The following is a 27790-nucleotide window of genomic DNA, read 5'->3' on the forward strand; positions in this document are numbered from 1 at the left end:
ATCATCAGTTTGGGGCTGCATCTGTTACTGTTGAATTGATTACCACGGTTTAACAGCTGTACTGACTTAGGAACATGGAGAAATCAACAATAATTGTCAATTCAAAGACAAATATGAAAAAAACGTATGAATGTATGGCAAAACAATTCTACTGCCATCAGTGGACTGTTGCTGCTAACAGAGAGAAACACAACACTTTAAATGACTTATTTTTATTGTTCAATGCGTGGCCACACACACATACACTGTTTTTTCTTTGCACTGTGCATGATGGGACAGTTAAGATGGAGTAGTGACAGTAGTTGAGATATACTAGGAGTTCACAGGGGTCAAAAACACAAACACCTCACCCAATTTCCCCAGCACTGCGACATTGGAACAGTCGCTGGGCCCCTCTCTCCGAAGGGACTAGTGACAGCAGAACGCTGGTCCCCGGTCGACTGTACCAATCCATAAAAATGCCCCCTTGACAAAGTCAGGACTAGTTTCTTGAGAATAGAAGGATTCAGACTGATTTAGGGAACACTACAAGACAACAGCCCACATTCCTTCCCCAACATTCCTGTGTATTCAGCACAGCTTACAAAAAGCTAAATAAAGTACATTTGGGTACAAAAATAAAATCCAAATTAAAATCATAAACACGGCACCGTTTGTTTTTGTTTTTTTTCCTTCTCCATACACAGATAACACAATACATTAGTCACTGGTCACAAAAGTACACCGCAAAAAAAAACAAAAAAAAAGGGAAAAAAACAACAGATTAGCCACATAGGAAAGAAAAACAATCCCGGAGAAGTGTCCATCCGTTAACCTGAACCCCCTCTCTGTAACCCTACGAGCTACAAGATCCCGTTGTGTCATGTCATGTCAGGCAAGGCACAGATGTTAAACCAGGGGTGTTCTCTCCCTCCCTCTCTCTCTCTCTCTCTCTAGAGTTGACCCACGCACCCCTGCCTTACCAAATCAGACCCAGCTGTAGGGCCGACTTTGTGCCCCCTTCTCAACAACACAAACAGAGGGAAAGGAGGAGGAAACGGAAATCCAAAAACACAGCTCTATTATATTTATATCAATGGATTTATCTGAGCGTGAATGTGTGTGTGTGTGGTTCTCTCTCGACACGGATGTACTTGTTTCTATCATATACAGTATACGCCTGGTTAGGATGTGAACCAGGGACACAAGTGTGTAGCGTCCCCCACCATTTCTCACCTCGACCTCTAGGGGTCGCTTCTTTATGTTTAGGGGTTTGGGGGGGGGGGATCTGCAGTTTCTTATAGCCCCCTTTCTTATTGCCCCCATTTCTCGCCTTTTCTTTCCCCCACTGTTTAACTTTTCCACCCTGTAGCTTTTCACTATTTCTTTCTCTTCCATCTTCCTTTCGTTTCGTTGATTTTCCTTGGAGACGCAGATACAGACAGAGCAATAGAGTGGGAGAGAGGGAGTGAGTGTGTGATCAGCTGTCCGTCGTGCCGACCTTGCCCCCCCAGTGCTCTCAGCCAATCTCCTTCCACTGCCGGTAGAACTCTACCATGTTCTTCAGTTCCATGCCCGCGGCAGCCACTGCCTGGATGGCCGACTGTTGCCAGGGAGACAAGACAAAGAGGGGGAGCAATTACGTTTCTCATTCTTGAGACAAATATGTCAAGTCCATTCTAAAAGGGATCCCACCCCTGGCACCAATGACCAAAGTCAAAATCATTGAGAGGGAAAATCTTTTTTTTCAAAGGGATCCTGCTCTCTAAAAATGTCTATGCATGACATAATGTACCCAACAGGGATATGTATGAAAGCGTTTTAACCCAGATGATAAACGAAAAATACATACACGACAGCTGAACCTAGTTGACAAACCTTGCTCACTTGGGCAGGGTGTACCGCAACACTTTTCAAGGGAATATCACAGGGTTGGAAAAGAAAATCCAATCCCATTGAAGCTACTGGCCTGAGGGTCTGAATGTACAGTATTTTGCGATGTGCACCGCTGTTCACTGACCTTCATAGGTGCTGATCTGGTGCACAGCTCCTCCACAGAGTGACCAGTCAGAATAGTTACCATGCCAGCCGTGTCTTCGTCTCCATTGCTCTGGGAGACTGTTAGCTGGCGACAGCTGTCCACCATCTTATAAAGGTGCCTAAAAACCAGAGGACATAAAATGACTACTACCACGGTAGACTATCTTCCATTGACGCGCATGAGACTTTTCACCACTTTTGAAACATTCGGATGAAAAAGCCGCTATTAAGTATTAAATACTTAGTAAAGTATTAAACACTTAGTAAATACTAAGTATTTGAAAGAAGACCAATACAAATGTAGAGATTGAGTGAGGTAAGGCTTACCAGGCTTCAATGTCCTGCCGTTTCAGTTTGTCTCTCTCGAAACTCCTTCCTGACTCCTTCTGGCAGCGGATGTACCTGGAGTAGCGGGGAGGGAAGAGAAGAGGGTTAACTACTAGATCAGTGTTTCTAAGTAAAGCCAGGACCCACTTCTTGCTTCCAATTCTTGCTTGAATGCGGTTCACCACTGGTTTGTGGCAGGAAACACTATTTTGTTAATTTGGACGATCACAAGACATTTCCAAAGACTTTTGTTACAAGATGATCGTCATAAATCGTTTTAGGTGAACGCCAGCGATCAAAGTCAAGGCTATGTGGACCTCGACAGCAACGTTTGCAAATATAAGTCAGGAAATTCTGAGAGCTGACACGACATTTTTCTGTGAAATTATATAACCCACATGAACATTCTAAACATTTCGAGACACACACGGGCACACACAGACAGCATGGAATCCTTGGAATGATAGGGATGAAACCCAGCGCTGCTTCGGCTTGTTCTGCTGGTTGTTGTTGTGGTCTTATCTTGCCTCTAATCAGAGGTCACATGTTAGGGTTGACACACCTGTTGCCCTTGCGGAATTCAGACTCCAGGAAGCGGATCCCATCCCTCGCTCCGGCATTTTCCTTCTTGAGCATGTCAAGTCCATCAATCACTGAAGCACAAAACAAGTCACCCATGAGTTAATACCTCCCCCTGTTAACGGCAAAACAAATGCTTTGAGCAAGCCTCACAGAGTCTGTCGTACGACCATGCATACAATCAAGAAACGCATACAGAATCCACAGCCAAGAATCGAAGTCAAGGAATATAAAATCCTCTTAATCTTTTCGTCTTTCCTGGGAGAGGGCATTGGGGCTCACCTGTGCGGGGGATGATGATGATGAAACAGCCGCTGCCAGCCAGGTTCCTGAGGAGGTTAAGGTGCTGGCACAAAGCTGACGTGTCTGGCACCAGGTAGGGAGACATGGACGACTGGGCCTTGGGCTGCTGAAGACTGCCCTCTAGCTGAGACACCTCCAACTGCAGCACAGACAGAACAACCCCCTGATCTTAGTGGAATGTTGGATTGGGGATAATGGTAATATACAGCTAAATGGATAGCCCCCCCCCGTCCCCCACCACCACCACCATGCAGCCAGCGATCTTATTAAATTCACCCCAAGCGTTTTATACCAAGACCACCAAGGTTTCATTTGTTCTGTTATTTCTACAGACCTGTAGACGGAGCTGAGCCATATCTCTCATCAAGCGGTTTCGCCGAGCCTCCTCTTCGGCCTGGAGACAGACAAGACACACACACACACACTCATTTTAAGGCCACATGACACCGTCCCGTAACTTCAGGACACTTATTTAAGCTGCCACTTACCATGCGGGACTGGGCCTTGGCCTGTTGCACCAGGTTGTCCTGCTCTGATTGGCTGATGCTCGTGAAGATGCCTGCCTCTGGGTTGAAGTGCAGCACGTTGCCCTGGAGATTGGTGAGGAAGTGGCCAAAACTGCGGATGCAACATACTCGCACTACACACTGGGAGATAGAAATTAAGGGGGGGGGGGGGGGGGAGACAGGGTGAAAAGAAGAGGGATAGGGCAGCAGAGGCAGTGACAGTGTGTGGGGAGATGAATAGAAATGAGAGGAGGAGGGGGAAAGAGAGGGAAAAAAAGACAGCAGAAAGAGAGACAAGCAGTGGGGAGAAAAGAGGAAGAAAATGGGTTACACAGAGTTCAATGGCAGTATCAGCGACAAATCAAAGTCAGGTGTAGCCTCCTAGGTGTGGTTGCACCAATTAAAGTGTGTGTGTGTGTGTGTGTGTGTGTGTGTGTGTGTATGTGTGTGTGTGTGTGTGTGTGCCTGCTGTATGAGGCCGAGTAGAGGCTCTGGCGGTTTAAGTTAAAGTGTTTAATTTTGAGTTTAATTCTGCTGGTAGGTGTGGGGGTGTGTGTGTGTGTGTGTGTGTGTGTGTGTGTGTGTGTGTGTGTGTTGTGAGTATACCTACCTCTTGTTGGGGGCTGAGGGAGGGTCTCTGGCGGGCGAAGTCAAGGCGGCGGTGTGCCAGGCTGAGGGCAGGGAGGTGGCGCAGTGCCAGGTCCTCGGGCAGCAGCAGGGTCTGGACCAGGCCGGGCTGCTCACACTCACCCAGCAGCTCCGTCACCTCTCTCACATTCAGACCCAGCTCTACGACAGAGAGTAGGAGAGGGAGGGAGGGAGGGGGGGAGGGAGGGAGGGAGAGGGAGAGAGAAGGGGAGGGAGGGAGGGAGAGAGAGAAGGGGAGGGAGGGGGGGAGAGAGAGAGGGGAGGGAGGGAGGGAGGGAGAGAGAGAAGGGGAGGAAGGGGGAGAGAGAGAGAGAGAAGGGGAGGGAGGGAGAGAGGGGGAGGAGAGAGAGAGAGAGAGGAGATGGAACGAGAGGGTAAAATTAAACATAACAGAGAGAGAGATTGCTTGCTTTCCAATAGAGAGAATAGGGAAGAGTGTTTCTAGTCTCCCATTCACTTGTGTAACTAACTCACCTGCTTCCAGCATCTTGCTCCCATCGGGGAGAAGGTTGAGCAGCACAGAGAGTCTGTTCCACAGGCTTTGAGAACTCTACACACACGGAGAGAGGTCAATTAGCAACTTAATTATTATCTACACAATGATGATAATACTAATAATAATGATGATGAGTGTAGATCAGGGTTCTCCCCAAAGAATGGAAGAGGGGCACCGTGCCATTGTCGACTCGGCTCCGCCACCATTAAAACATTTCAGAGCAAACGAAACTGATATTTAGTAATGATAGAGTAACTGTCTTTGATCGCCAACGACATCAGCGGAAGTGAAAGTTAACACATTATTACGTTCCTCAGATAATTCAGGGTTTTTTAGCAGTACATTTAGCGCATTTTGACATGAATAAACACAAGTCATTTTTTGAAAATGCAATCCAGAAGTGACACCTTGTTAAAAAGAATCCCTACAGACCTGGGTGAAATATTTTGAAAGTATTTGAGGTGTCCGTGATATAGCTTGTGGCGGGCTCTTCTGTGAGTATTTCATAGCTTCCATTGTCAGAAAAGTGCAGCTGAAGTACTTTAAAGTGTGTTTTCGACCAAGTACAAATAGTAATGCTGATACGGATTGTTAATATGTTGCATTGAACTGAATCAAATCAGTTTGGATTAGTGAACCTTACCTGTGCACACATGACGATAATGTCTGTGTTTGTTTTCAGCCAATCCACAAACACCTTCACCACCTGGATGAGCCCCTGATTGGTCAAAATCTCCAATCTCTCAGAGAGGGTTTTCTCACTGTGAACTGACTGGTTACTGTGCACACTGCCCTCTGAATCGGAATCGACCTCTAAGGAGAGAACATAGCATAGCAGTCAATCAATATGTGAATCAATTAGCATGATCTGTATCATAAGTGTCTATCTAGCCTACACAGTCCTTTAACGGTTTAAAAATGTAATTTAGTCTAGGACTAGTCTTAATCTGTGTTAAGGAAACTCTCAGGGTTACAGACCGTTGTCGCTGGTTCCGTTGGCAGTGGTGGGGCTAGCGTCGCAGGGCGATTCCCCCGGGGGAGGAGGAGTCTCCTGGGAGGGGGTGGTGGAGGACACGTCAGGGTCGGTGGGGGTCGGGGTGGGGTTGCTGGAGGACGAGCCCTGGGGCCTCAGCAGCACGTTGCTGAAGGTGGGGGCCAGACGGAAGCAGCGCTTGGCCTGAAAGAGCTGGGAGGACATGGCCTGGAGGTTACTGCTGATGCTGGGGTCGCTGGGTAGCAGAGGCCCGTTGGTGGCTGGGGGCGTGTCCCTGTCGCCGTCCTCCCTGGGGCTGGGCTGCTCGTCCTCTTCCTCCTCGTCCTGGTGTTCCCGGGGCTGGTTTTCCAGGTTTTCCGGATCGTCGATGTCCTCGAGGTCGGAACGGGACTCCTGGCTGTTCATGTCCGAGTCGGTCTCCACGTCGAACGCCGTGCCGCCTTCCTCCTCCTCTTCCTCGGACCCGCTTCCCCAGCTGCCGTCCTCCCTCTTGCTGACCTTCCCGAGGGAAGAGGCGTTCAGCGGGGGTCCGGAGGAGGCCCCGCCCGAGTCGGCTCGGCCCCTCCTCTCCCTCCTCTCCTCCTCCGCCTCCTCCTCGTCGCTCTCGAAGCCCTCGCTCAGGTCGCTCTCGTCCTCCTCCTTGCGGGCGCAGCGGCGGCGGCGGAGCATGGAGAGGCGGGCGTACTTCTTCTTCTGCTTCTGCTTCTCCTCCTCCGCCCGCTTACGCTCGCCCTCCTTCTTGGCCTCCTTGTCTTTCTCCTCTTCGTCCTCCTCCTCCTCCTCCTCTTCCTCTTGCTCCAGGGAGCCGTTCTGCAGGGGCCTCTCTTCAGAGGTCAGCAGGCCAGTCAAGTCTCTTTCTGGATCATCTGGGACAAACCACCAGAGTAGAATTAATACACAACTCACCATGCAATAAGGCTAATAAAATAATAATAATAATAACAATAACACTGCAAAATGTGACCCAAGGGTCAAAAGTGGGCAGTGATGTTTCTAAAGTTTGTTTATAAATCTTGCTCAGTAATTTAAACTCATGTCTTGACTGTGGGTTGCCAGACCTGTCCGGTCCTCTCACCTGCGTTGTCGGTCTGCAGCGGGGGCACCTGGGTCTCCCCCTCCTCCAGCTCGGCCTGCAGGCGGATGTTGACGTGGTTGACCAGGTGGGAGAAGAGGGCCAGCGTGAAGGCAATGGACGCACTGTACTGCTTGGACCCTAGTAAAGGTCAACACTGCAATTCAACGACCAAGAAACAACGCAACGCCCAACAAAAAACGTGAAGTTTAACTTTATCTATATTTAACTTTAACTATAACAATAAAAAATGTTATCACGATGCTGTAAGGTTTTGCGATAACAGACATTATCGTCTCCACGGCTCCACTAACCTCCCCTCTTGAGGCTGTGCACCACCATGAGGCAAGTGACCACCATTTTGAAGACGAGGGCATCGGGGAGCAGGGCGCAGGGCGAGTCGTGCTCCTCCTCTTCCTCGCTAGGGGACTGGGCGCCTTGGGGTGGGGAAGGCAGGTAGAACAGCACCAGGTTGAAGTCCTCCAGCACCGACTGGCACAGGGACGTCAGCTCCGTCTCCATCAGACTACATCCAGGGAGGAAAAGAGTGGGAAAAAGAGTGAGGAAAAGTAGATCTTAGCTTACATTTTGACTTCAAAAGTGATCTTAATTTCTTTTTTTTAAAATAAATAAAAGAAAGTTTCCTTCTTCTAGCATTGTGACTGCCTATGGCCCCTGGTCCGAGCATTGATTACTTTATCTTATGATGACTGATGGATAGATGATTCACTTACTTAAACCAATGTATTTGTTGTAAGTCGCTTTGGATAAAGGCGTCTGCTAAATGCCATAAATGTAAATGTAAAAGTAAATCTTCGCCTTGAAAAGGTTGGAGAGCAGGGCATTATAGTGTCAATAAGACACAGGTGTGTGTGATGGTGAGTCCTCACCTGTTCTTGGGCTGTAATAAACTCTGCAGGTACATGAAGCTCACCAGGAGTTGCTTGATGTCTTTAGATCTGAAGAGAAAAGCGATAGTAGAAGCATAACTTTCTGTAAATTTAGCGTTGGGCTAAATGGCATGTTAAATATGATGAGGCTTTAAGCTGATGTTCCAGCGGTTGTCAGTTCAGAGCAGAGGGCTCGAGTCCCACCTTTGTCGTGATGGCGACAGCTTCTTCATCTCCTGTTTCTTCACCTGGTGGTACATCTTGGCAGCTTTGTCAAACAGACGCTTCAGGTTGCCATAGGCACCTTCAAAGGGAGTCTCCGACTGTATACTGTCAAACATGGTGGCAGAGGAAAAATCATCATCGGGGATTGAAGTTTCTGGATCCATAAATCAGATCTAGCTCTGACTGTGTCGATCGACATAGTGGGGGAAGGATTGGTGAATCCATTCAAATAACATTCACCCCCATGAGCTAGTTAAATGTCAGAACAGGACAGAGAACAAAACTAAACAACATGACGATACTTATTCCAAGCTGTGAAACTAGATTGACACGCTCAGTAATAGAATAGTGAAGGACAGGTGATATGCCATAGTTCTGATAGGACATCTACAGGCATATGTACAGTACCAGTCAAAAGTTTGGACACACCGTGCCAAGAGTGTGCAAAGCTGTCACCAAAGCAAAAGGTGGCTACTTAGAAGAATCTAAAATATAAAACATATTCTTGTTTGTTTAACACTTTTTTGTTTACTACATAATTCCATATGTGTTCCTTCATAGTTTTGATGTCTTCAATATTAATCTACAATGTAGAAAATAATTTTAAAAAAAATAAAGAAAAACCATTGAATGAGAAGGTGTGTCTAAACTTTTGACTGGTACTGTATATGGTGTGGTAGTATTTGCTATATGTCTCTCCTCTCACCAGCGTAGATAGTAGTAGGTGGCCTCCACGTTGTAAAATTTGCTCCCTGCCAGCGTACCCAACTGATTGAAAGGCATTCCTGTAAAATAACATAAGTCAATATCAGGGAATTTAAGTTGCTCTCCCGCTTCGGACGGCCACAGCCAAGTGTTGTTGACATTTCTGCTGAATCATTGGTTCTACGGGAGAAACCCTCTGCAGAGAAAAACACGTCTCTAATGTTGGTCAAGGATCACACGAGACTAAAACAGGGGCTAAGGCTGCCCTCTCCTGGCCCGTGCGGCCCTCCAACAGCTCAAACATTTCAACAACCAATAGGAACCCGTTCATAATCCGTCTAGTTCACGAGTCAGGCGTTTCTGGTGTTAAATACGGTGGTTTAAAGGGATGTGAGGAGGGAGGGCCGGTAAAGGGTGGTGGTCACTCACCTACGTGTGGTGTGACGGACAAGGCCTGGTGGTAGAAGCGCTCTGACAGCTGCTCAGCCTCCACCCCAGCCAACTCGTTCTGATAACGAGCTGCAGAAGACATTCAAATAAAAACATTCAAACAAACTGTCAACCCTTCAAAAAAACAACAACAACCTTGCTTTGCAGGGAAGTCGAGGTGACCTTAAGATTGCGTGAGGAACAATGTCTGTACTTCGCAGACAGGCTCGGACAATCGACACATATTATACAGATTTAAATTACGGTTGTTTTTCTTCCACTAAAATCGGTTTAGTTAGGCGAGAGAGGTAAGAGAGAGTTAGAGAGAGAGGTAAAGGGTTACCTAGATCTCCCAGGTAGACGAGGCAGCGATGGCAGGCCATCTGTGCCCACTCCATCTCCTTGGGGGTGGCTGATACAGGCTTCTTCCGGCCTGCAGGAACAAAGCAACCAGTTACACGTAACAACATTCTCACTTCCTAACGAGGTCCGCCGAAAACAAAACAGATGAACTCAGTCAGTTAATATGCAACAGAAATGACACCCACTGGAACATCAGCTTATTTTCTTGGCATACCTGTGTTTTTAGTGTTTTTAAAGTATGTGAGGTGCTGAACATCTGCTGTGGTAGACGCTGCGGTTGAAGCCCTACTGTATGGTCTACCCGTGTGTGTGTCTGTGTGTGTGCGTCCGTGTGTGTGTGCGTGCGTGTCCGTGTGTATATGTGTCCATCTCTCACCGATGAGGGGGTCAGTGACGTGGGTCCAGTCGATACAGTCTTGCAGCTCCAGCTGGTAGTGGGACTGGATGTAGAGCAACAGGTGCTGGTAGAAGCCCACACCAGCAATCAGATGAGTCCTGTAGGCACATTCCAGGGCACTGCGACTGTGAATGTGCTGCATGGGGAAAGGGAGGTGTAGGCAGGGGGGATGAGGAGAGATGAGGGGGGAAAGGGAGGTGTAGGCAGGGGGGATGAGGAGAGATGAGGGGGGGGAAAGGGAGGTGTAGGCAGGGGGGATGCGGAGAGATGAGGGGGGGGGAAAGGGAGGTGTAGGCAGGGGGGATGAGGAGAGATGAGGGGGGGGGAAAGGGAGGTGTAGGCAGGGGGGATGAGGAGAGATGAGGGGGGGGAAAGGGAGGTGTAGGCAGGGGGGATGAGGAGAGATGAGGGGGGGAAAAGGGAGGTGTAGGCAGGGGGGATGAGGAGAGATGAGGGGGGGGAAAGGGAGGTGTAGGCAGGGGGGATGAGGAGAGATGAGGGGGGGAAAGGGAGGTGTAGGCAGGGGGGATGAGGAGAGATGAGGGGGGGAAAAGAGGAGAAGAAGGCATTTAGATGAGAGAAGAGAATGCGTCCTCTGTGGCTCAGTTGGAAGAGCATGGCGCTAACAACGCTTAGGCTGTGGGTTTGATTCCTGCTGGGACCATATATACTGAAATGTATGCACTCACTGCAATGTAAGTCACTTTGGATAAAAGCGTCAGCTAAATGGCATATATATATATATATATATATATAGTGTGTGTGTGTGTGTGTGCAAGGAATAAGTCTGGAGGATCAGCAGTCTCTGAACACTGGCCGCGGAGTCCAACAATAGGTCCACATTCTAAAACGTTAGTCAGGACAGCTTGATTTCAAAGGAACATTACAACACCAGCATCCCTCCAGGCCTGGGCCTGGGGCACAGACACAATAAACCCAGATGGAGTGGGTCAGTAGCTATATATGGGTCAGTAGCTACTGAGATGGAGTGGGTCAGTAGCTACTGAGATGGAGTGGGTCAGTAGTAGCTACCTTCTTGTTGGTCTTGATGACCTGGATGACCTCGTAGTAGACCTTCCTCCAGAGCAGCTCCTCGGCCTTGCGGCCGTAGTCTACTGGGTGCAGGAACATCAGCTTCACACACAGCTCCCTCAACCTGGGCACAAAGAGGAGGGGACCAGTCTGGTGTTGCCCACACTAATGTAATTTGCACATTTGTCCACATATGAATCCCATACATACAGTACCAGTCAAAAGTTTGGACACACCTTCTCATTCAATGGTTTTTCTTTATTTTTTTAAAATTATTTTCTACATTGTAGATTAATACTGAAGACATCAAAACTATGAAGGAAGAAATATGGAATTATGTAGTAAACAAAAAAGTGTTAAACAAACCAGAATATGTTTTATATTTTAGATTCTTCAAAGTAGCCACCTTTTGCTTTGATGACAGCTTTGCACACTCTTGGCAAGTTTGTGTCCAAACTTTTGACTGATACTGTATGCCTACAATTACGTTGTAATTGAGTCTACACAGAGGTAATGTTACAGATGTCATTATCACCCACAGCTAATATCACATACAGTACTGACATGTCTATAACACCATGAGAGCAGAGATGAGGTGCCCTTCTCAGGATCAGCCTAAAAGATAGGACTTAAATGTCTATCAGCTACCAAGAGTTGTAATGAAATCATGTCATGTGAATGGTGAACCCCGTTGTTGTGCAATCCCTCTGACTGACCTATGGTGTGTTAGTGAAGGAGTAGAGGTAAACTTACTTGTTGCGAAGGCTGATGTTCTCAGGCTTGAAGACCTCTCTGTATGATGACTTGCTACCAATGATGACATCCAGCTTGTGCACAGACTCTACCACAGCCCTAGGCATGCAAGAGAGAGTATTGACCCTTATGATTGCAACAAAACAAACTAAAGGCCAAACCTGGACTTCTTTATAGTTAAATGGCTGGAAATTAAACTGAATGACTGGCTGTGATCACTACAGGAAGTCATTACCATCAATGTAAGGCTGTCTGTCTGCCTACTGCTTTCCCGTTAACAGTGAGTAGGTCTTCCTGTCAAATCAAGGTTCAACGAGGTGTATTCAATAGTATGTATTATATAGTACGACATGGTTACTAAAAGGTACTTAAAATGGGCATATCAGGCGCCAAAACCAACCTAGTGTCAGTAATTCCTAAACCAGCTAGCTATGCCCATCTAAGGACCTCTTTCTGTTTCATTTCCCTTTATAGCTGCTAGGTAGCTAGCAAGATAACCAGCTATATTCAAACCACTACCTAGTCACCTCCCTGTCAGTGAAGAGTGCCAATTTTGAAAAGACCGGTACGACAGGCCAACAAATATGACCAGCCCAGCTGGTTTAATAGGTAGCTAGCAGCCTACTACGAAACTGACTGTTGCTGGATGTTCGCTGGATAGTTAGCTTGCCACCTACTAGCTACCGTAACCTGGCATTGCCAGCTTGAACTGCCAGCGAACTCCAGTTAGCTATAATGTGGCTAGCTGGCGAACTAGCAACTAGTTTACCGACGGCAGCAGGCAACATAACTGACAAACAAGTGACTGTCCAGTTAGCTAGTTAGCTATTTTGTTCACAAGCAAAAATGGCCTCACCTGTACAGCCGCTTGATGAGGAGGACTTTAGCCTCCGGCTCGCTATCCTGCCCCGGTCCACTCATTTTAGCACGTAGCGTCGAGTCACACACCCGGTCCAACGGTGGAGGGAGCGATCACACCCCCTACGAACCCACACTCGTCAGGGTTGCTCGGGCTTGCTTCCCCGCCGGGCAATGACACTGACAACCGTGTTGACTGTGGCTAGCTAGTTAGTTAGCTAGCTACGCTAGCTCTCCTTTCCTACTAGCCACCTAACCTGAGTCGCTTTCGTGTCTTTTGTCCCTTGGCAAAACCCCCTCTGCCCATCCGCTCGGAAACCGGGATGGAGAGGGAGTGCCTGAATATTTTCGTTAATTCCCGGTCAGCTATCACGCTCTGATATGTTTATTGTGTTGTTCCCCGTCCCAGGCATCGCTACGAGGGCGGCCATTATTCCACACAGACAGCGACCGCTCGAATAACGCGAGACTTCGTGTCAGACATTCGTGTTCGCGGGGTCTCTGGGTTGCCAGATTCCTCTGTTTAAACCCTCTAGGATACAAAAAAAAAAAAAAAAGAATTGAAAAATTAAAACAAACACAGGATTTTTCACGCTGCGTTTAGCCGAGGGTTAACACTAAACCTAGGGTTAACAAATTCGTGTGTGAATCGAGGATAAGCTAGCCAGTCTGGTCCCTGGGCTAAATATAGCCCTAGGCTAAGAAACTGCAGTGTGAAAAGCCCTATAGGTGTGTATTTTCTACGTATAACTTGGATCTTCACTACTGCCTTCATCCATTGCCAGGCGTTTGTGGCAGAGGTGGTAGAGCACTTGTGCCTAAACCCTACTTGCACTAGTCCAAACTTGCCTCTGCAGCACAGGATCAAGCAACCCTTACAGCTCTCTCTCAAGCCATGTTGGTGGCAGTCAGGACCATATCTGGCGCATAAACTGCATTTTGGTGCATATGGAGTGAAATGTAAGATATTTAAAATTGTCTGTCTCCATGCTCATGCAACTCTAGTCAAAAGTCACATGGATTTTTCTCAGGCACATCAAGCCTTTCTGTTCCAAATGTTATGTTTGGCCCAGATCTATAAGCAGAGAGCGAGATGTTTTGGCCTCTGAAGAAAAAACAAAATGTTTATATATTAAGTGTTTGAGAATTTACCACAGTCAGAGGTTTTCATCCAAATTACTTTCCAACATGCACATATCAGTCTGTACACAACAGTCTGATCGCTGACTCAATACAATTATGTAAATGGAATTGTGTTTCATCTTCACATTTTTCAAACCTTAATTTTCTATTTGTCCTATTATCATCAAGATCCAGCTAACCCTTTTCTATACATGTAGCAGAGTCAATCATGGTCATTTTTAAATTGATATTTTACAGTATTTTGAGAGTTTTACGTTTTTAAAATGTTCCTCTAGTTTTTCAGGTTTCAATGTCTCCATCTCTTGTGTTAGCCACTTGGAACTCTAGCTTTGTTGGGGCCAGATTTCTGTGCAGCCTCCTTAGCCAAGTAGTTCATCCACCTTGGAGCAAGGAACTCTGGAGACTCCAGCATGTGGCGCAGATCCAAGTTGTCCATCTCCAGCAGCATGCCAGGGATATTCTCAGCAGGACGGGAGTGCGTATTCTGGATTAATGAGAAGAGATGCTCACCTGGAGGGATGGAGAATAAAACAGTCAGTAACAGTAACAGGTTCCCGTAGGGATCCAAATAAACAAACTTCGTGAATAGAATCACCCAACATCTGCTTCTGTTCCTCAGGAGGAGCGGCAGCCAGCAGGGAGGCAGTCAGAGGCTCCTGGACATGGACAGCAGGCTGGGGTCCTGTGTCTGGGGAGCCACAGGCTCCAGAGGGTAGTGCACACCAGCTGCGAACTTGCACGTGTGGCAGTTAGTGTATTACGTGTTTCAGTGAGTGTATGTGTGTTAAAAAAGTTGGTTTGAGGGAGCTATTTACCAGGACTATCAACTTCTGTGCCACTCGCTTCTTCTCAAAAATCATTGGAGGAGAATATGTATGGGGAGGAACCTAGATCTCCTCTTCCAATGCGTTTTGAGTAGGACACAAAGAGTCGTATTCCTAACAATTGAGAAAAGGCCAACAATAATATAAGCCATTTCGCTGACGCTTTTATCCAAAGCGACTTACATTGCAGTGAGTGCATACATTTCAGTATATATGGTCCCAGCGGGAATCAAACCCACAACCTAAGTGTTGTTCGCACCATGCTCTTGCAACTGCATTTCGTTGTCTCTGTACTTGTACTCTGCACAATGACAATAAAGTTGAATCTAATCTAATCTAATCTCTACCAACTGAGCCACAGAGGACCAGCTGTAGAGTAGGAGTAGGCCTACTCTACAGCTGTGTCATGCTACCTCTACCCAGGGGCGGGCTCTTGAAAGAGCACTCGCCCTTCCCTTGTAGCACAGGATATATAGGGCAGAGCCTCACAGCTGTTTTCTGTCATTGTGGTGCTTATCTGTCAATACAAATGTCGGCCTATAGCAAGATATAGGCCTTGAATATGCCCCAGTTGTAGTAATTATCAATCTGACATAGAGCTTAATATGTGCTGTTGATCAGGATGGTACATGATGCTTAATTGACTGTAATTAGCACATATGATGACTGATAAAACAAAAACACCACATCTTCAGTTAAGAATTTAATTATTTGTTTATTTATTAATTTATTTACGTATTTCTATCTCCAAGATTCACCCACCCGAAAAATATAAATTCCGGCTTATTCAAAAAAAGAAATGATGGAATTATTATTGACCGCATCAAAGGAATTAATCAACAAAATCAAAATGGCAATAATCATATCATTATTACAATAATAAGTCAATAACCAGAATATCCACATTCATAACAAATCCATGTACAATGGCAATACACTCTTCAACATCACTCTTTCCATTGATATACACAAAATCCCCGAATGTCTGTCCTTTTCAAAACAACAATAGAGGGGTTGGGGGGTTGGGGGGAGGGGGGGGGGGGGGGTGGGGCTATGGCTTGTCAAGGGGTATGAACATGAGTGGCCTGTATGTCGGGTCAGAAGGCCAAAGATAACAGAGTTGGCGTTTTTTGAGGCACACTCAATATGGACCTATTCAAAAAACAAGTAATGGCGGATGACGCAGCGTCACTCATGTGGATGGGTGGCTTCACAATTAACTGTGTGGTCCGAACCAAACGTTCAGCATGACAAAGGGTGAGGGAGGTCTATGAGAGGCAGAGTTCGGGGAACTAAATTTGCAGTAATAGATAAGGGTTGTCTGGATAAATATATATATATATAAATCTGAATGACAACCATTGCAAACATATAATGTAGGAACATAAACTGAAAATCAAATAACCAGGAAGAATCATAATAGTTACAGGAATTCAAAGGAATGCAGATGGAGGTCACTGGAAATATTGTCTTATTCTATATATATGTACAAACATTGCTTGGTCACTCAAATATAGTTCAAAAATGCCTCCGTTGACAAGAAAATGAGTGCAAGCCAGATATTATGTGAGAGGCATATCATGTGTGAGATCCTAAATAATATAGGTGTTGATAATTGACAGACCCTGCTAAAATGGTCAGTGTCTGCACAGAAAGTGCTTCCAAGACAGCTGTCCTTGTGAATCTCTCCATCAATCTCTCCATCCTCTCCATATACATGTTCACTTTGAGGAGACATACTATCAGCAAGTGTTAGAGAGAGAGATTAGAAGTGCGAGAAAAAACTGTACACTCTGCATAAACAAACAAACTGTACACATAGACATACCATATATACACATACATATCCAGTATATACACAAAGACTGTACACACACTGTATATACACACACATTCACTCACTTCAAAGGCATGAGCGTCTAATCTCTCTCTCTATTTTTGACGTGTCGTTTTTTAGTGGTCAGAGGTGGACATTGACACAGGTATTCCACTCAGGATGTGTGTCATCGGAGTCCATACAAGGAAATAAAAGGGGAGTTGTTGGAAGCAACTCTGCTCCAGAATCCTGTCTTACCACCACACTGAATTTGTTTGACTAACTCTCCTCTGCTCAAATAAGCCCATTCCAGAGACTGAAATAGAAAAAAAAAAAAAAAAAAAAAATGATGGTCAGGATGTCCTCATCCAAGGTGTTTCGGATCGTCCGTAAATGGAGAGCTCCACGGCGATTGTCAAGTAAAAAAACAACAACATCCAGCCTCCTTTCTCTCTTACAGCAATAATAAGAGACAAGTGGAGGGGTATAGGTCACAGCAACGTGCAAATCGTTGAGAGGGGAGCAGGTAAAACAACAGTTTGTGTTTTTCGCCACAATCCCAGGGCAATCATACTCCACAAAAAGGGCAATGTTCCATAAGATTGTCTTAATAAAAATTGGTTGATATAAAATGGATCATTTATGGACTTTCATCAGATACAAGAGTCTATCATTATCAAGAAATAAACATCTGCGCAGGAAGATTTTCTAATGAAGAGTTTTTTTGTACTACGGTAAGAATACGCAATATCATAGAAATATAAATCATAGCCTTGTGTCCATTTCAAGTTTTCCTTGAAGCAAGATATCTTTTGAAGCAGTTTCACTTATATAGGCTGTGCATATTTAGTTTTCTTTAAATCTAAGACTAATAGCGGAAAGAACCAAACATAAACCATGAATAGGGGAAGCATGGAAGGAGGAGAAGAAGTTAAAATAGATGGCGAGGGCAGTCGGATGGCAAATAATAGTCTGGGAGTGATAGAAAGATAAATAGATAGAAAGTAAATGCAACAAGAGGTCAGGGTGGGATGGTCAATGAGTGGTAAGGAAATAACCAACAAATATAGGTAAATAGTGGGAACACAGAAAAAGAATTGAGGCAAGAAAGAAGAAGTAGAGCACCTTTGATATGCATCTTACCCACGGTATCTCTCCCTCTCTCTTGGTTGTAGCCATGTGCCGTCTTCTAACTTACTTTCATTTTACTCGTCAATCCCAAAAAGTTAAATGATGTCAATCTGCATAGCTGTTCTTCACATTCTTGATGAGCCAACAAAACCACTTTGGTTGTGATTGGCATGTCTTTAAAAAAGAAAATCAAATATCCAATCACAAGCGTCAAACACAAAGTCCAGTCATCCAATCAGAGAGAGAGGGCCCAAGTAAAGTAGGGTAAATAACTCTGCAGATCCTTACATGGTCAGCTGTGGCTCTGGACCATCCTTTAGGAAAGGGGAATGGAACCAATGCCCCAATTTCTCCCTTTGTCAGCCAATCGCGTCACGAGATAGCGCCCTTGACATATGGCCAGGCCATGCTGTGGGCTGCCCATGGTGCATCAGCCAATTAGGTCCCAGATTGTCCTCCACGAAGCTGTGTGAGTGGCTAGGGGGAGAAAAGGGAGACAGAGAGAGAAGGAACGGGGGAGGTGCTTGATGAGGTGCTATCCAATCACAGCTAGAGATCTTGTGATAGATGGACCAACTAGCAGTCATTCCAAAGTTGGATTCATCACTTTGTCAGTTTGTATTCAGCTCTGAGGCAATTGCTTGTTTACCTGAGTCTCTCAATTTCTGCGTCTCTGAGGTATATCCATGGCAATGCTCATTTATCCATCAGTGACCCTGTCGTCCCATATCTCTACACACTGATGTCAAAACCTAGCTGCTTTAAAGCCCATGTTTATTACTAAAACGAGTGGTTTGTCACTCAGAAGGCAGCCCTATAAGCTTAACACAGTAGACTAATTACACCAAAACTCTCTCCCAACTGTGAACGCAAAGTTTTTTGAGAATATTATCAGATTCCACAATTCAACACTCATCACTACATCTAACACTATCTCTGAATCTCACCCTTTCGATGTTACGGCTCGTGCCCCAGAACCGACCTAAAAAGCATTGGCTGAGGCATAGTGACCCAAGTAAATGGACTTGAAACCTAATAACGGCTGTTACATAAGGCCGATATTGGGGTCAGCAGAACTAATGAAACTCTTGCGGGGGGCTGTCTGTAGCATGTCGGTTTCACTTGAGACTGTGAGCAAGACCAGGTAAGTTGAGTAGTTGCAGAGCACCACCAGTGTGAAGCTAAAAAGACAAAAACAAACCCAAATTCACACCCACAAGGATTACAATGGACAGTTGGTACACAAAATGAGGGGATACGACAACACAGTGTAACAGTGTTCAAGGACCGGTGAAGACAAGAGTAATGAGCTGCTGTTTTGGTGCTCTGTGTACCACATTTCATGTGGGCTCTAAAAAGCTCCTTACTGATCGTGCTCAGAACAATATCTTTGACTTATTATTTGTTATCATTCATTATCTTCAGCTGAAGGGCACAGCAAGTTGTAATTGTCCCAATATATGACCTCAATCAAGTCTTTGCCACACCCAAATTTGTCTGAGAACTGTTTGACTACTGGCCAAAGGGTGAAACTATCCTAAAACCCAGGCACTTAAGGCTTTAATTAACTGGCTACAGCAAAATAAAACAAAAATTGTTTATGTGGCACAAAACTCCCCTTATAGAACATGCCATGACAACAGTTTTGGAAGTGAATTAAATATTTCATTTAGGTGTTGAAGGTCAAAAATATTCTACTTGAAAAAAATGTCAACCATTTAAAGATGCCAAAACTGGTTAAATTGTAAAAACCGTAAATCTAAAATCAACAATAACTTTCAAACTTCATCAGTCAATATCTATGCCATTGAAGGCAACACCGTTTCTCAACTCATTGAGTTAGAGTGGGACCATCAGAAAAACAGTAACAACATTTACCTGACATGACTTTTTCCTTTCCTTATTTGGTTTAAAGCGGCTCTCCTCAATCTGTGACAACGCCCACAGTTGTGTTCATGAACTGAGGGGTGGGTCTTTGCCAATGTAACTCCCACTCACGATTTAAGTTATTTTAGTTATTTGAAATGAATCCCAAAGCCAAGGATGAGAGGATGAATTTGAGGGCGGTTACCACAAAATTCAAATAAGTTCCATTTGGTAATACCCACCCCTCAGCCCGCAAACACAAATGTTAGGGGTTGCATGTAGGCGGAGACAGAGGTTGAGGACTGTTGCCTTAAGAACTATCATACCCTGACAGGTCCTCTCTTACCCCCTTAAACATAAGCACATAAAGAACACACACGGAACAAACACAGACAAATACAGACATACATACTGAAAGAAATGCCTACACAGTAACAGACAGAGACAACAGACAGTGGAAAACGTGAGAGGCAGTGCTGAGACACACACATATTAGATTTGGAAATGGCACCGTTTGTTTCTATAGCACCAGTTTATCACACATCGGTTCTGAGATTGAGAAGAGAAAACATTGCACAAGTCCAGTCCAAAAATGGGAAGTCCCTTAATTAACTCTTTTTTTTGTTTGTTTGTTTGTTGAAGAATTCACGCAACTCCCACAGGGCTTGAAATCCAGAGACTGTATCTTCCTTGTTCTATATAGTCCTCAAAATTCAGAATATTGTAACTCTGTATCTCACACAACATAGTTCTTTTAGATCTGGTTTACACTGTGTTTCTGAAGCATTGTCAACCAACGTAATTCTTGTGACAATATCCTCTCCGCTTGTTATTTGAAAACCCTGTTACAATACACTCAAAGGCACTAAAGAAGCCAGACTGCACGACCACATCCCTACCAATGAAATTTGAGAGCTGGCGTTTTCAGGACGGGAAACGACTAGACTTCAATCCATGGTATTGGGGATACCACAAACTGGATTGTAGCATGATGCTATCGGCTACTGAGAAGTCTTTGGGGTGTAAGATGATTTATCTAGTGTTTGCTTACGTGTCTATTTCATAAAAGCACAGAAAGTTAACGAGCACACAAAGAAATGTTCACATCGTTGCTTGGTTTGGTGGTTATACCTGTATGTCATAAGCTTGTTAGTTTGATTGATTCAAACAGTATACAGTATGTGATAATCCCACAATGTCAAGGATATCTAAAGGGTATCATTATCTTGTCCTGCAAGACAGATACTGACCAAAGCCCAGTCTGAGCATGAAGGAGATGAGATCAGGTCCATTGGAAAGCCCTTTTGTCTTGTGTGTTAATGCTGGATGTATTGTACAATGAATGCACAATGGCTGCTGCACCCCACACATCTCTTCTCTCTCTGGCTTGAGCACAAAAAAATAAATGGGAAAAATGGCTGTAATCTCATCCTCCACAAAAATGGAGTGAAATTTGGCCAGTGTTTTTTTTTCTTTTTTTTTCTTTCTTAATTTATTTGTGTCTTCTCTCTCTGATTTGGTTTACTGTTGCTTTTGACCTGCTCCTGATGTTGCTATGCCCAGTCCTGATGTTGTTGTTGCCATGTTCCCAGTTACCAGTAAGGTTATCATAGGGGACGACGTTTGGTTGCCATGGAGCTCTCCATTCTGACTTGGGTGTGGTTGAGGAGTGGGGAGAGGAGGAGGGTCTACGGATGGGGGGAGGACTCCATTGCGGGGTGAGTTGTCAGAGGAGATGTCCCCGGAAGAGATTCTGGGGCCAGGATCGATGGTCATTCCTCCTCCTCCGCCTCCTTCTCCTCCACCTCCTCTTGTACCTTCAGTTTTCACACCGGGGTCTGCTGAACCCAGGGAGGAAAGCTGGCCTTCCTAGCAAGACAGAGAGAGAGGGAGGGGAGAAGAGGAATAGGAGAGGGGAAATATGCCAGCGGGAGAAGGGACATTCAGTGGGGGATGAGAGGCATGGAAAGAGGTGTGGCGTAGTCGGCCAATTGAGGCAAGAGACAACGAGACAATATCGTGAGTGAAATTTTAAAGCAGGAAATATGTGAAGAGAAGACAAAAGGGAATGTGGAAGCAGAGAGAGGGGGAAAGATGCGGGAAAGATGAGCGAACAGGTGATCATGAAATAAAACAGGAGACCCAGGAGGGACACACAGATATATGTAGGAGGAGGAGAGAGCAAACAAGTGAATACAAACACAGTGAGAGTAGAGAGCATTCAATGGAGTATATATTGTGGGTTGAGTTTCCCAAGAGGACAGTATCAATACAGAGGGGCATAGAAAGAAAGGATCCAAGCATGTCAGGGTCATGGCGAGAGCGGAGTGGGATAAAGGGAGGATTAAGGGAAAGAGAGAAATACGTGACAAGGGATGGGAGGAAGATTGGAGAGAGAGAGAGAGAGAGAGAGAGAGAAGGAGGAAAATGAGTTACAAAGCAGAGGTATGAAGTACACCAATAGAATGGACAGCATAGGGAAGGGGGGTACATGGAAAGAAAATGCTGGAGGAATTAAAACTCTGGGATTGATTAACGAATCAGAGAGTCCTGATCTTCCTATAATGCTGAGTTACAAGGGGTACTAGTCAGTGAGTGAATAGTCAAGTAGAATGAGAGTTGTGAGTCAGTCTTAGAATAATTTTGATTGATTTCCATATTGTGCAACCTTATTTGCAATACAGTAGGTTTAAAAGCAAACGCCACACATAGAGTGAGAGGTTTGGTTTTATAAAATGTATAACATTTGACACACGTGTGGTTTGTTTGGTCACCTCTTTGAATCTTAAAAGTATCTTATTTAAAATCTGAATAACAATACTATATACTGCATTATCAAGATACTGTATTTTAACATGCAGAAAAGTTCTTATTGGAACTAAATAGTATACAATTTAATGATTTACTTGCTTTTTCTAAACTCCAAACGGTGTCCAACCAACCAATCACATATTCTAACTCATAGCCATTGTCCAATTAACAATGGATTTGCGTTGATTTAAAGGTGCACATTGCAACTTAGCACTACCTATGGCAGTAAGGAGAATTGCAGCTGCCACACAGGCAGAATAACTAAAAATACACAAAACACAAAATTCTCAGTTTTAAAGAAGCAAAATACATTAATAACCTTTGGTTTCATTGAGAAATTGTGTAGATTTATTTCAGAAACAGTTGAAAAAGGCATCTAATTTAGCAGCTGCAAGTCGCCATCTTGGATGAGAAAAGGCTGTTGTCCCGCCTCTTTGATTGGTTAATATGACCCAGATTGACAGGGTGCTTATAAGAATTTTATGGGCAGAGGACAAAATTACAAGGTGATGATTTTTTGCGTTTTATAATAGTTACAAATTGATTGTGGACATTTGGTGCTATTTTCATGTGAAATAGTTGCAACTTGTACTTTTTGCAAATCAACAGTATAACTCTGGGTTGGAATTTGTGATTAGTGGCTAAGTCAAAGTTTGGTTTTGCAATCTATCCTTACCTACTGTACATTGGTGCAGAATTATGTCATTGCAAATACCAGATTCATCTCAGTTATTGATTAAATCAAGCTCTGTGTGCAAGCCGTCATGTCCAGTCCTGTTCAATGCAGTCTGTGTTGGAGCAGTAGGAAAAGAAAACAGTTGAGTTATTGGGGCTGATGGACAACTATGAGGTTGTGGTAGATGGAGGAAATGGTGTTTAATGTATCCAACAGCTAGCAAAGATATTAGTTAAGGCTATAAAGAGAATTTAGGTAAGAAGAACCATTGGAACCATTTAAAAATTGTCCATAACAAATAACAAATCAGATTAGTCATTAACCGTAATGAGTCATGAAGATATTTTATCAATTCTACAACTTGTTTTGACATTAAATACCATTTTATGATTTAACAAACTATAAGTAATGAAGTCTTAATCATGGAAATGACACACTGGAGAAGGAAAAGACAGGAAAGAGTATTTCAAGAGGGTTTTATGGTCTGCATCCAGTACAGAAATGGGTCGGAAGCATTCAAAAAAAGCTTATTAGCATTAAATGTCTTGTTGGGTGTGATCATTGTGAATAGCAGGTGTTTCCATTTCTAGAAGTTGTAAAAAAGATTACCCAAAAAGTTGAACTGAATTGGCAGACCTTTTCTCTTCTCACTCAGAACCTTGTATAGCACAGAAGGATAACCGATTTCCCAAAATATTACCATTACCTGGACATGCTAATTCCATTTCCTATGATAGTAACAACAATAACAGGACGTTTAGTATGGATACACCAGGAGCCAGTGGTACTGTATATCCCTGCCAGGGCTGATCTGTCAAACCAGTGCTACACATACTACTCCAAACCTGTCAATGTAACTGAGAATAAAACAACTAGCAGTTATCTTTTAATGCAAGAAAGTGGCACTGTTTACTTGGTTCACCTTGTTGCAGTGAGCAGCACTGGGGGGGTTCATTCTGGTCCTAGACAGCAACACTTTAGTTTAGAATGACTTTATTCGCATATTAAGAGCAGTTTTCCAATGTAATCAAGTAGTTAACTGTAAGAACCTTCAGCACTGTATCTTGATAGCTGTTCAGGGCCAGAAATGACAGGACCAAACCAAGAGGAGAGTCATTTTCTCTGTCATTTCTGACAGAGTCCCTAACAGAACGTCACAGGATATCCAGCTGGCTAATCAGTGCCAAGAAAACAAGCACAGATCCAATCTGTTTAGCAAACGTGCGTCACTCACTGTTTAAGATCCATGCGTGCAGAGTTAGCTCACTTGAACAACTTGACGTTATTATTTGCACAAAAGCTGCAACTAATGAAAGTTAGGGAACTGTAGACAGAAACACACAACACAAAGTGGACTGATATTGTAACGCTTAGTGCATGGAGAGTATGCCTTGGAACACAATTATCAAACTCAAAGATCCTTACTCATCCTCTTCCATCTCACACCTTTCTGATTGCATTGAATATTTCTGACTCCATGTTCAAAATTGAAATTTGGTTTCAAATGTTGGGTTATTTCTTGATAAAAATTGAATTATTATAAATGGAAAATTTCAGTTCCAAAGTATTACAGTTGAGCTGGACACCTCTGACCTAAAAACCAACCAAACACATGATTAACTTAGACAAAATAGTAAACTAAATTACTTACTGTGCATGACCCAAAGCAAAAACACCGATAACACAGTACTAGTGACACACTACCAAACTCACAATGACAACATGAACATTGGATCAACTAGTGTGCTCAGAAGCCACACACATACACACAGAAATATATAAACATACTCTCACAGAAACAAACACAGACATATATGCACACCGATTGTTATTTTCCAAGGGAAGGATTGTGTTAGATACGGAGATTTCCCATAATTCCCGTCATTTATTTTGGGGAGAGGTGGGCAGGGAGATGACTAAATTGAATGGATATGTTCATGACCCACTGTCATGTGTTCCTCTCTGAAACACATGTGCCGTGTGTGAATGTGAGATTGTGTTGGTTTGGGAAAGTACACATATTGGTGTGTAGTCAGTTTCCTTATTGGGCACAAATGTATTGGTACATACATTTGCTATTTCTTACTGCAGCAGACATTTTACAAAATCATGGAATTTGAAAAGAGAGTCATCAGTGTTTGTACATGTGTATGGACTGGAGAGGTTTTTGTAAGATATACTGTTTACAATAATTCCAACCAACTAAGTACTGTACCTACCTATATCCTGCTCATGAGCAAACATTTTGCTAAGCATACCAAAACCACACAAGGAAATTGAAACGTAAAATAGTGAAATAATGAAGTGAACATTCGTGGAATGACAAAACTGAACATTTTTTGCAAATGCCAACATTTGATTTGAGTGGAGCTTTGAAATGAATGTTAAAGTGTAGAGTATTTGCATTTCTCTTTGACATTCTACCATTGATGCTGGAGTTCTATGGTTTGAATTCAGGTGGTAGTAATTCACCCAATACAAGAGTTACAACTTGTACTTTACATAAAATTATATGTCCAAGTTAAAGTACAGTCAAATTATTTGACAAACGTCAGGTTAGGAGATTTCCAATAATAATATTTCAGCTTCAGCATTGCATATATGTTACAGTAAAAACAGACATTATTCAAATGCTTGCTGTTAATTTACTGGCTCAGCTGAATTTGTATGTAATAGATATGTAAATCATCCTATACTCTGCTGACACTGTAATACTGTTTTACTTGGCCAAATAAAAAAAATAAAAAAATAGGTAATTCACGAAACTGAGCTGAAATATTGCCTGCATAAGAAAAAGGATTGTGTGTTTTTGTCTTTGTGATCTGTCAGTTGTTTTGTTCCATTTGAGGTCACAAGGTGCTGCATGTGGACAGTGATGCACAGAGAGTACAGTGGAAGGATCAAAGCAGAGAGGCAGCATATATGGATGGAGAGTGGGAGTTCCACCAAGGTGTATGCTGGTTTGTTTATTACCTGCTTACTCGGGGTGGGACGGGCGCGAGACGGGGCTGCACTAGGATGGATTGGCGCCTCCCCTAAGAGAAATCACCGTATCTCGTCAACACAGGAGGAATGGAGAGGAGAGGAGAGGAGAGGAGAGGAGAGGAGAGGAGAGGAGAGGAGAGGAGGAGGAGAGGAGTGGAGTGGAGTGGAGAGGAGAGGAGAGGAGAGATAGAGAAAAGGAGGAAAGAAAGGAGAGGAGAGGAGAGGAGAAAGGGAAGGCATGTGTGCACTGAGGGAAGTTAAAAGGAGGAGATTGGACTTTGAGGGGTTGAGGAGTATTAGGGATACTCAACGCCCACGCATACAATCATACACACGCAGCATATACCGAACGAATATACACACCAGGAACGCACACACACACAAAGCCACCCAAACACTCTCACACCAGCACACACCCAGCAGCCTGAAAGCACGGGAGCAGCCGAACATGCCATCCAATCACAAAAGCGTCCATGCTGAGGGGAGCGAATCAGGGGCACTGTAACGTGTCGTGCAGTCGTAAACACATCCGCATCTGAAAGCATTCCAAATGTCATTAATTATTCGGTAGACTTTGAGTAGTTGCATATCTGATCTCCGCTGGAGGTTAGAGGATAAATTCAGGTTTAGGGGTCATGCTCACTGCTTAAACATGCAATCGTCATTGGCAAAGGTCACAACATCAGGATTAACAAAGGATAATTGGAAATAAAAGAAATAGAAACACGGGTCATCTTTATACTGTAAATACAAATGCACTAAACACACATATACATAGACATGTACAAATAGGTTTATCACACATAACACACAAGGACACACAGACAAAAGGTGATACAAGACACCAGAAAACTGAGGTAAAGAGAAAGACAGGTAAAGTGTGGAAGGTGTTTTAATGCATGCATTAGATCCACAATGCATGGCACATAAAATCAAGTTTGAGAGGAATGTGGACAACATGCGATGGAAACATGTTTTTTCTGTGATATCATGTCATCATGTCATCACGAGAACATGATGACTGTCCACTTTCAATAGCCACTAGTTGCTGCATGGTGAGAAACAAAACATTCTAATTGTACCAAATCCAGACGTGAGACAGAGAAGGATACTCTCAACACAGAATATGAATATAGCATACTGTAGCCATATATCACATAGCCAAGCCATAGAAAGCAGTGAGCCTGCGAGTTAAGAGGTTTTCAAAATCTCTTGTTCCATATGAATAGAATGTATATGCATAGGGGGGGCACATCATGTCTGAAATTCAAGCCTAGCAACAACAAAAACATCTACAATGGACAGCTTATTGCACATAAAAGCTATGCATGTGTATCTCAAGTCAGGCTTTTTGCCTATTAGGATTAGCAACAAACTGTCTTAACATAGAAATATACACCTCATAACTGGCTGGTTTTGGTCTACACATTGAAATAAAGTTAAGTAACCAATGCTATTCCTTTGTAACTATTAATGTATGTACAATTTAATAGTACACCAACCCCTCAATTACTTGCGCCTCAAGAAGTTGCAGATTCCTCTAGCTTGCGGTTAAAGAGGTGGCTCCCAAGTGTGCAACTGTATTTACAGCATGACAGCAAATCAGCCTATCATCAAGTATTATCTTTAGTTGTCAACAGCAACCGTTTGCAAGACAAGAAAAGCAGCGACTGACATGCCCTGCTGCGTGAAAGGATGACAGCATAGCCTTAGATAGTCAAGACATTTGTCATTCCAAAGTGCAGCTCCCTTCCCTAAACAGCACGTTTAAGGTCTACTGACTGTGCTTCATAACCAACATCACAAAGTGTTTCATAAACAAATCGGGTGACTTTGCTGAGGCTTGATTTGCACTAATCCAATACATTTCAATACGTCACACACCTAAGTCGCACAACAGGCTTAGGTCATTGAGGGTGGAAGTGTATTGGTATCACTAGTC

General features: G+C 44.0%; 2 protein-coding genes across 3 annotated transcripts in view; both read right to left on the reverse strand.

Annotated features, from left to right (window-relative positions):
• Positions 1–196: 196 nt before the first annotated feature.
• On the reverse strand, positions 197–13027 carry smg5 (SMG5 nonsense mediated mRNA decay factor). 2 transcript variants are annotated; one of them, XM_083678111.1, is made up of 22 exons: positions 12595–13027; positions 11739–11837; positions 10986–11109; positions 9933–10089; positions 9537–9626; positions 9194–9283; positions 8766–8844; positions 8039–8164; positions 7835–7903; positions 7259–7470; positions 6948–7085; positions 5857–6729; positions 5522–5691; positions 4857–4932; positions 4345–4523; positions 3717–3875; positions 3563–3622; positions 3208–3367; positions 2909–2999; positions 2347–2421; positions 2000–2138; positions 197–1582 (listed from the first exon to the last, which is right to left on the reverse strand). In XM_083678111.1, the coding sequence occupies exons 1-22, from the start codon at positions 12657–12659 to the stop codon at positions 1499–1501; spliced, it is 3315 nt and encodes a 1104-aa protein (XP_083534237.1). In that variant the 5' UTR covers positions 12660–13027; the 3' UTR covers positions 197–1498. The 2 variants fall into 2 exon arrangements, with proteins under 2 accessions (XP_083534237.1, XP_083534236.1); XM_083678110.1 differs by having other exon boundaries at positions 5857–6738.
• Positions 13028–17869: 4842 nt separating this feature from the next.
• syngap1b (synaptic Ras GTPase activating protein 1b) overlaps positions 17870–27790 on the reverse strand; it is a gene marked incomplete at its 3' end in the record, with an annotated part of 59628 nt that continues 49707 nt past the window's right edge. Inside the window, exons 19-20 of the mRNA XM_083678136.1 lie at positions 25837–25898; positions 17870–17987 (exon numbers count right to left, since the gene is read on the reverse strand). Coding sequence (XP_083534262.1) covers positions 17870–17987; positions 25837–25898 — 180 coding nt within the window. The remainder of the gene's footprint in view (positions 17988–25836; positions 25899–27790) is intronic.

The sequence above is a fragment of the Argentina silus genome, assembly GCF_951799395.1.
Source record: "Argentina silus genome assembly, chromosome: 10".
Taxonomy (NCBI): domain Eukaryota; kingdom Metazoa; phylum Chordata; class Actinopteri; order Argentiniformes; family Argentinidae; genus Argentina; species Argentina silus.

Coding starts and splice junctions, on each gene's coding strand:
- smg5 (XM_083678110.1), bottom strand. CDS start 12,659: ATGAGTGGACCGGGGCAGGATAGCGAGCCGGAGGCTAAAGTCCTCCTC. Junction 9,284..9,536: donor CGTCTACCTGGGAGATCTAG/GTAACCCTTTAC, acceptor TGTCTTCTGCAG/CTCGTTATCAGAACGAGTTG. Junction 7,471..7,834: donor TTATTACAGCCCAAGAACAG/GTGAGGACTCAC, acceptor CCCTGGATGTAG/TCTGATGGAGACGGAGCTGA.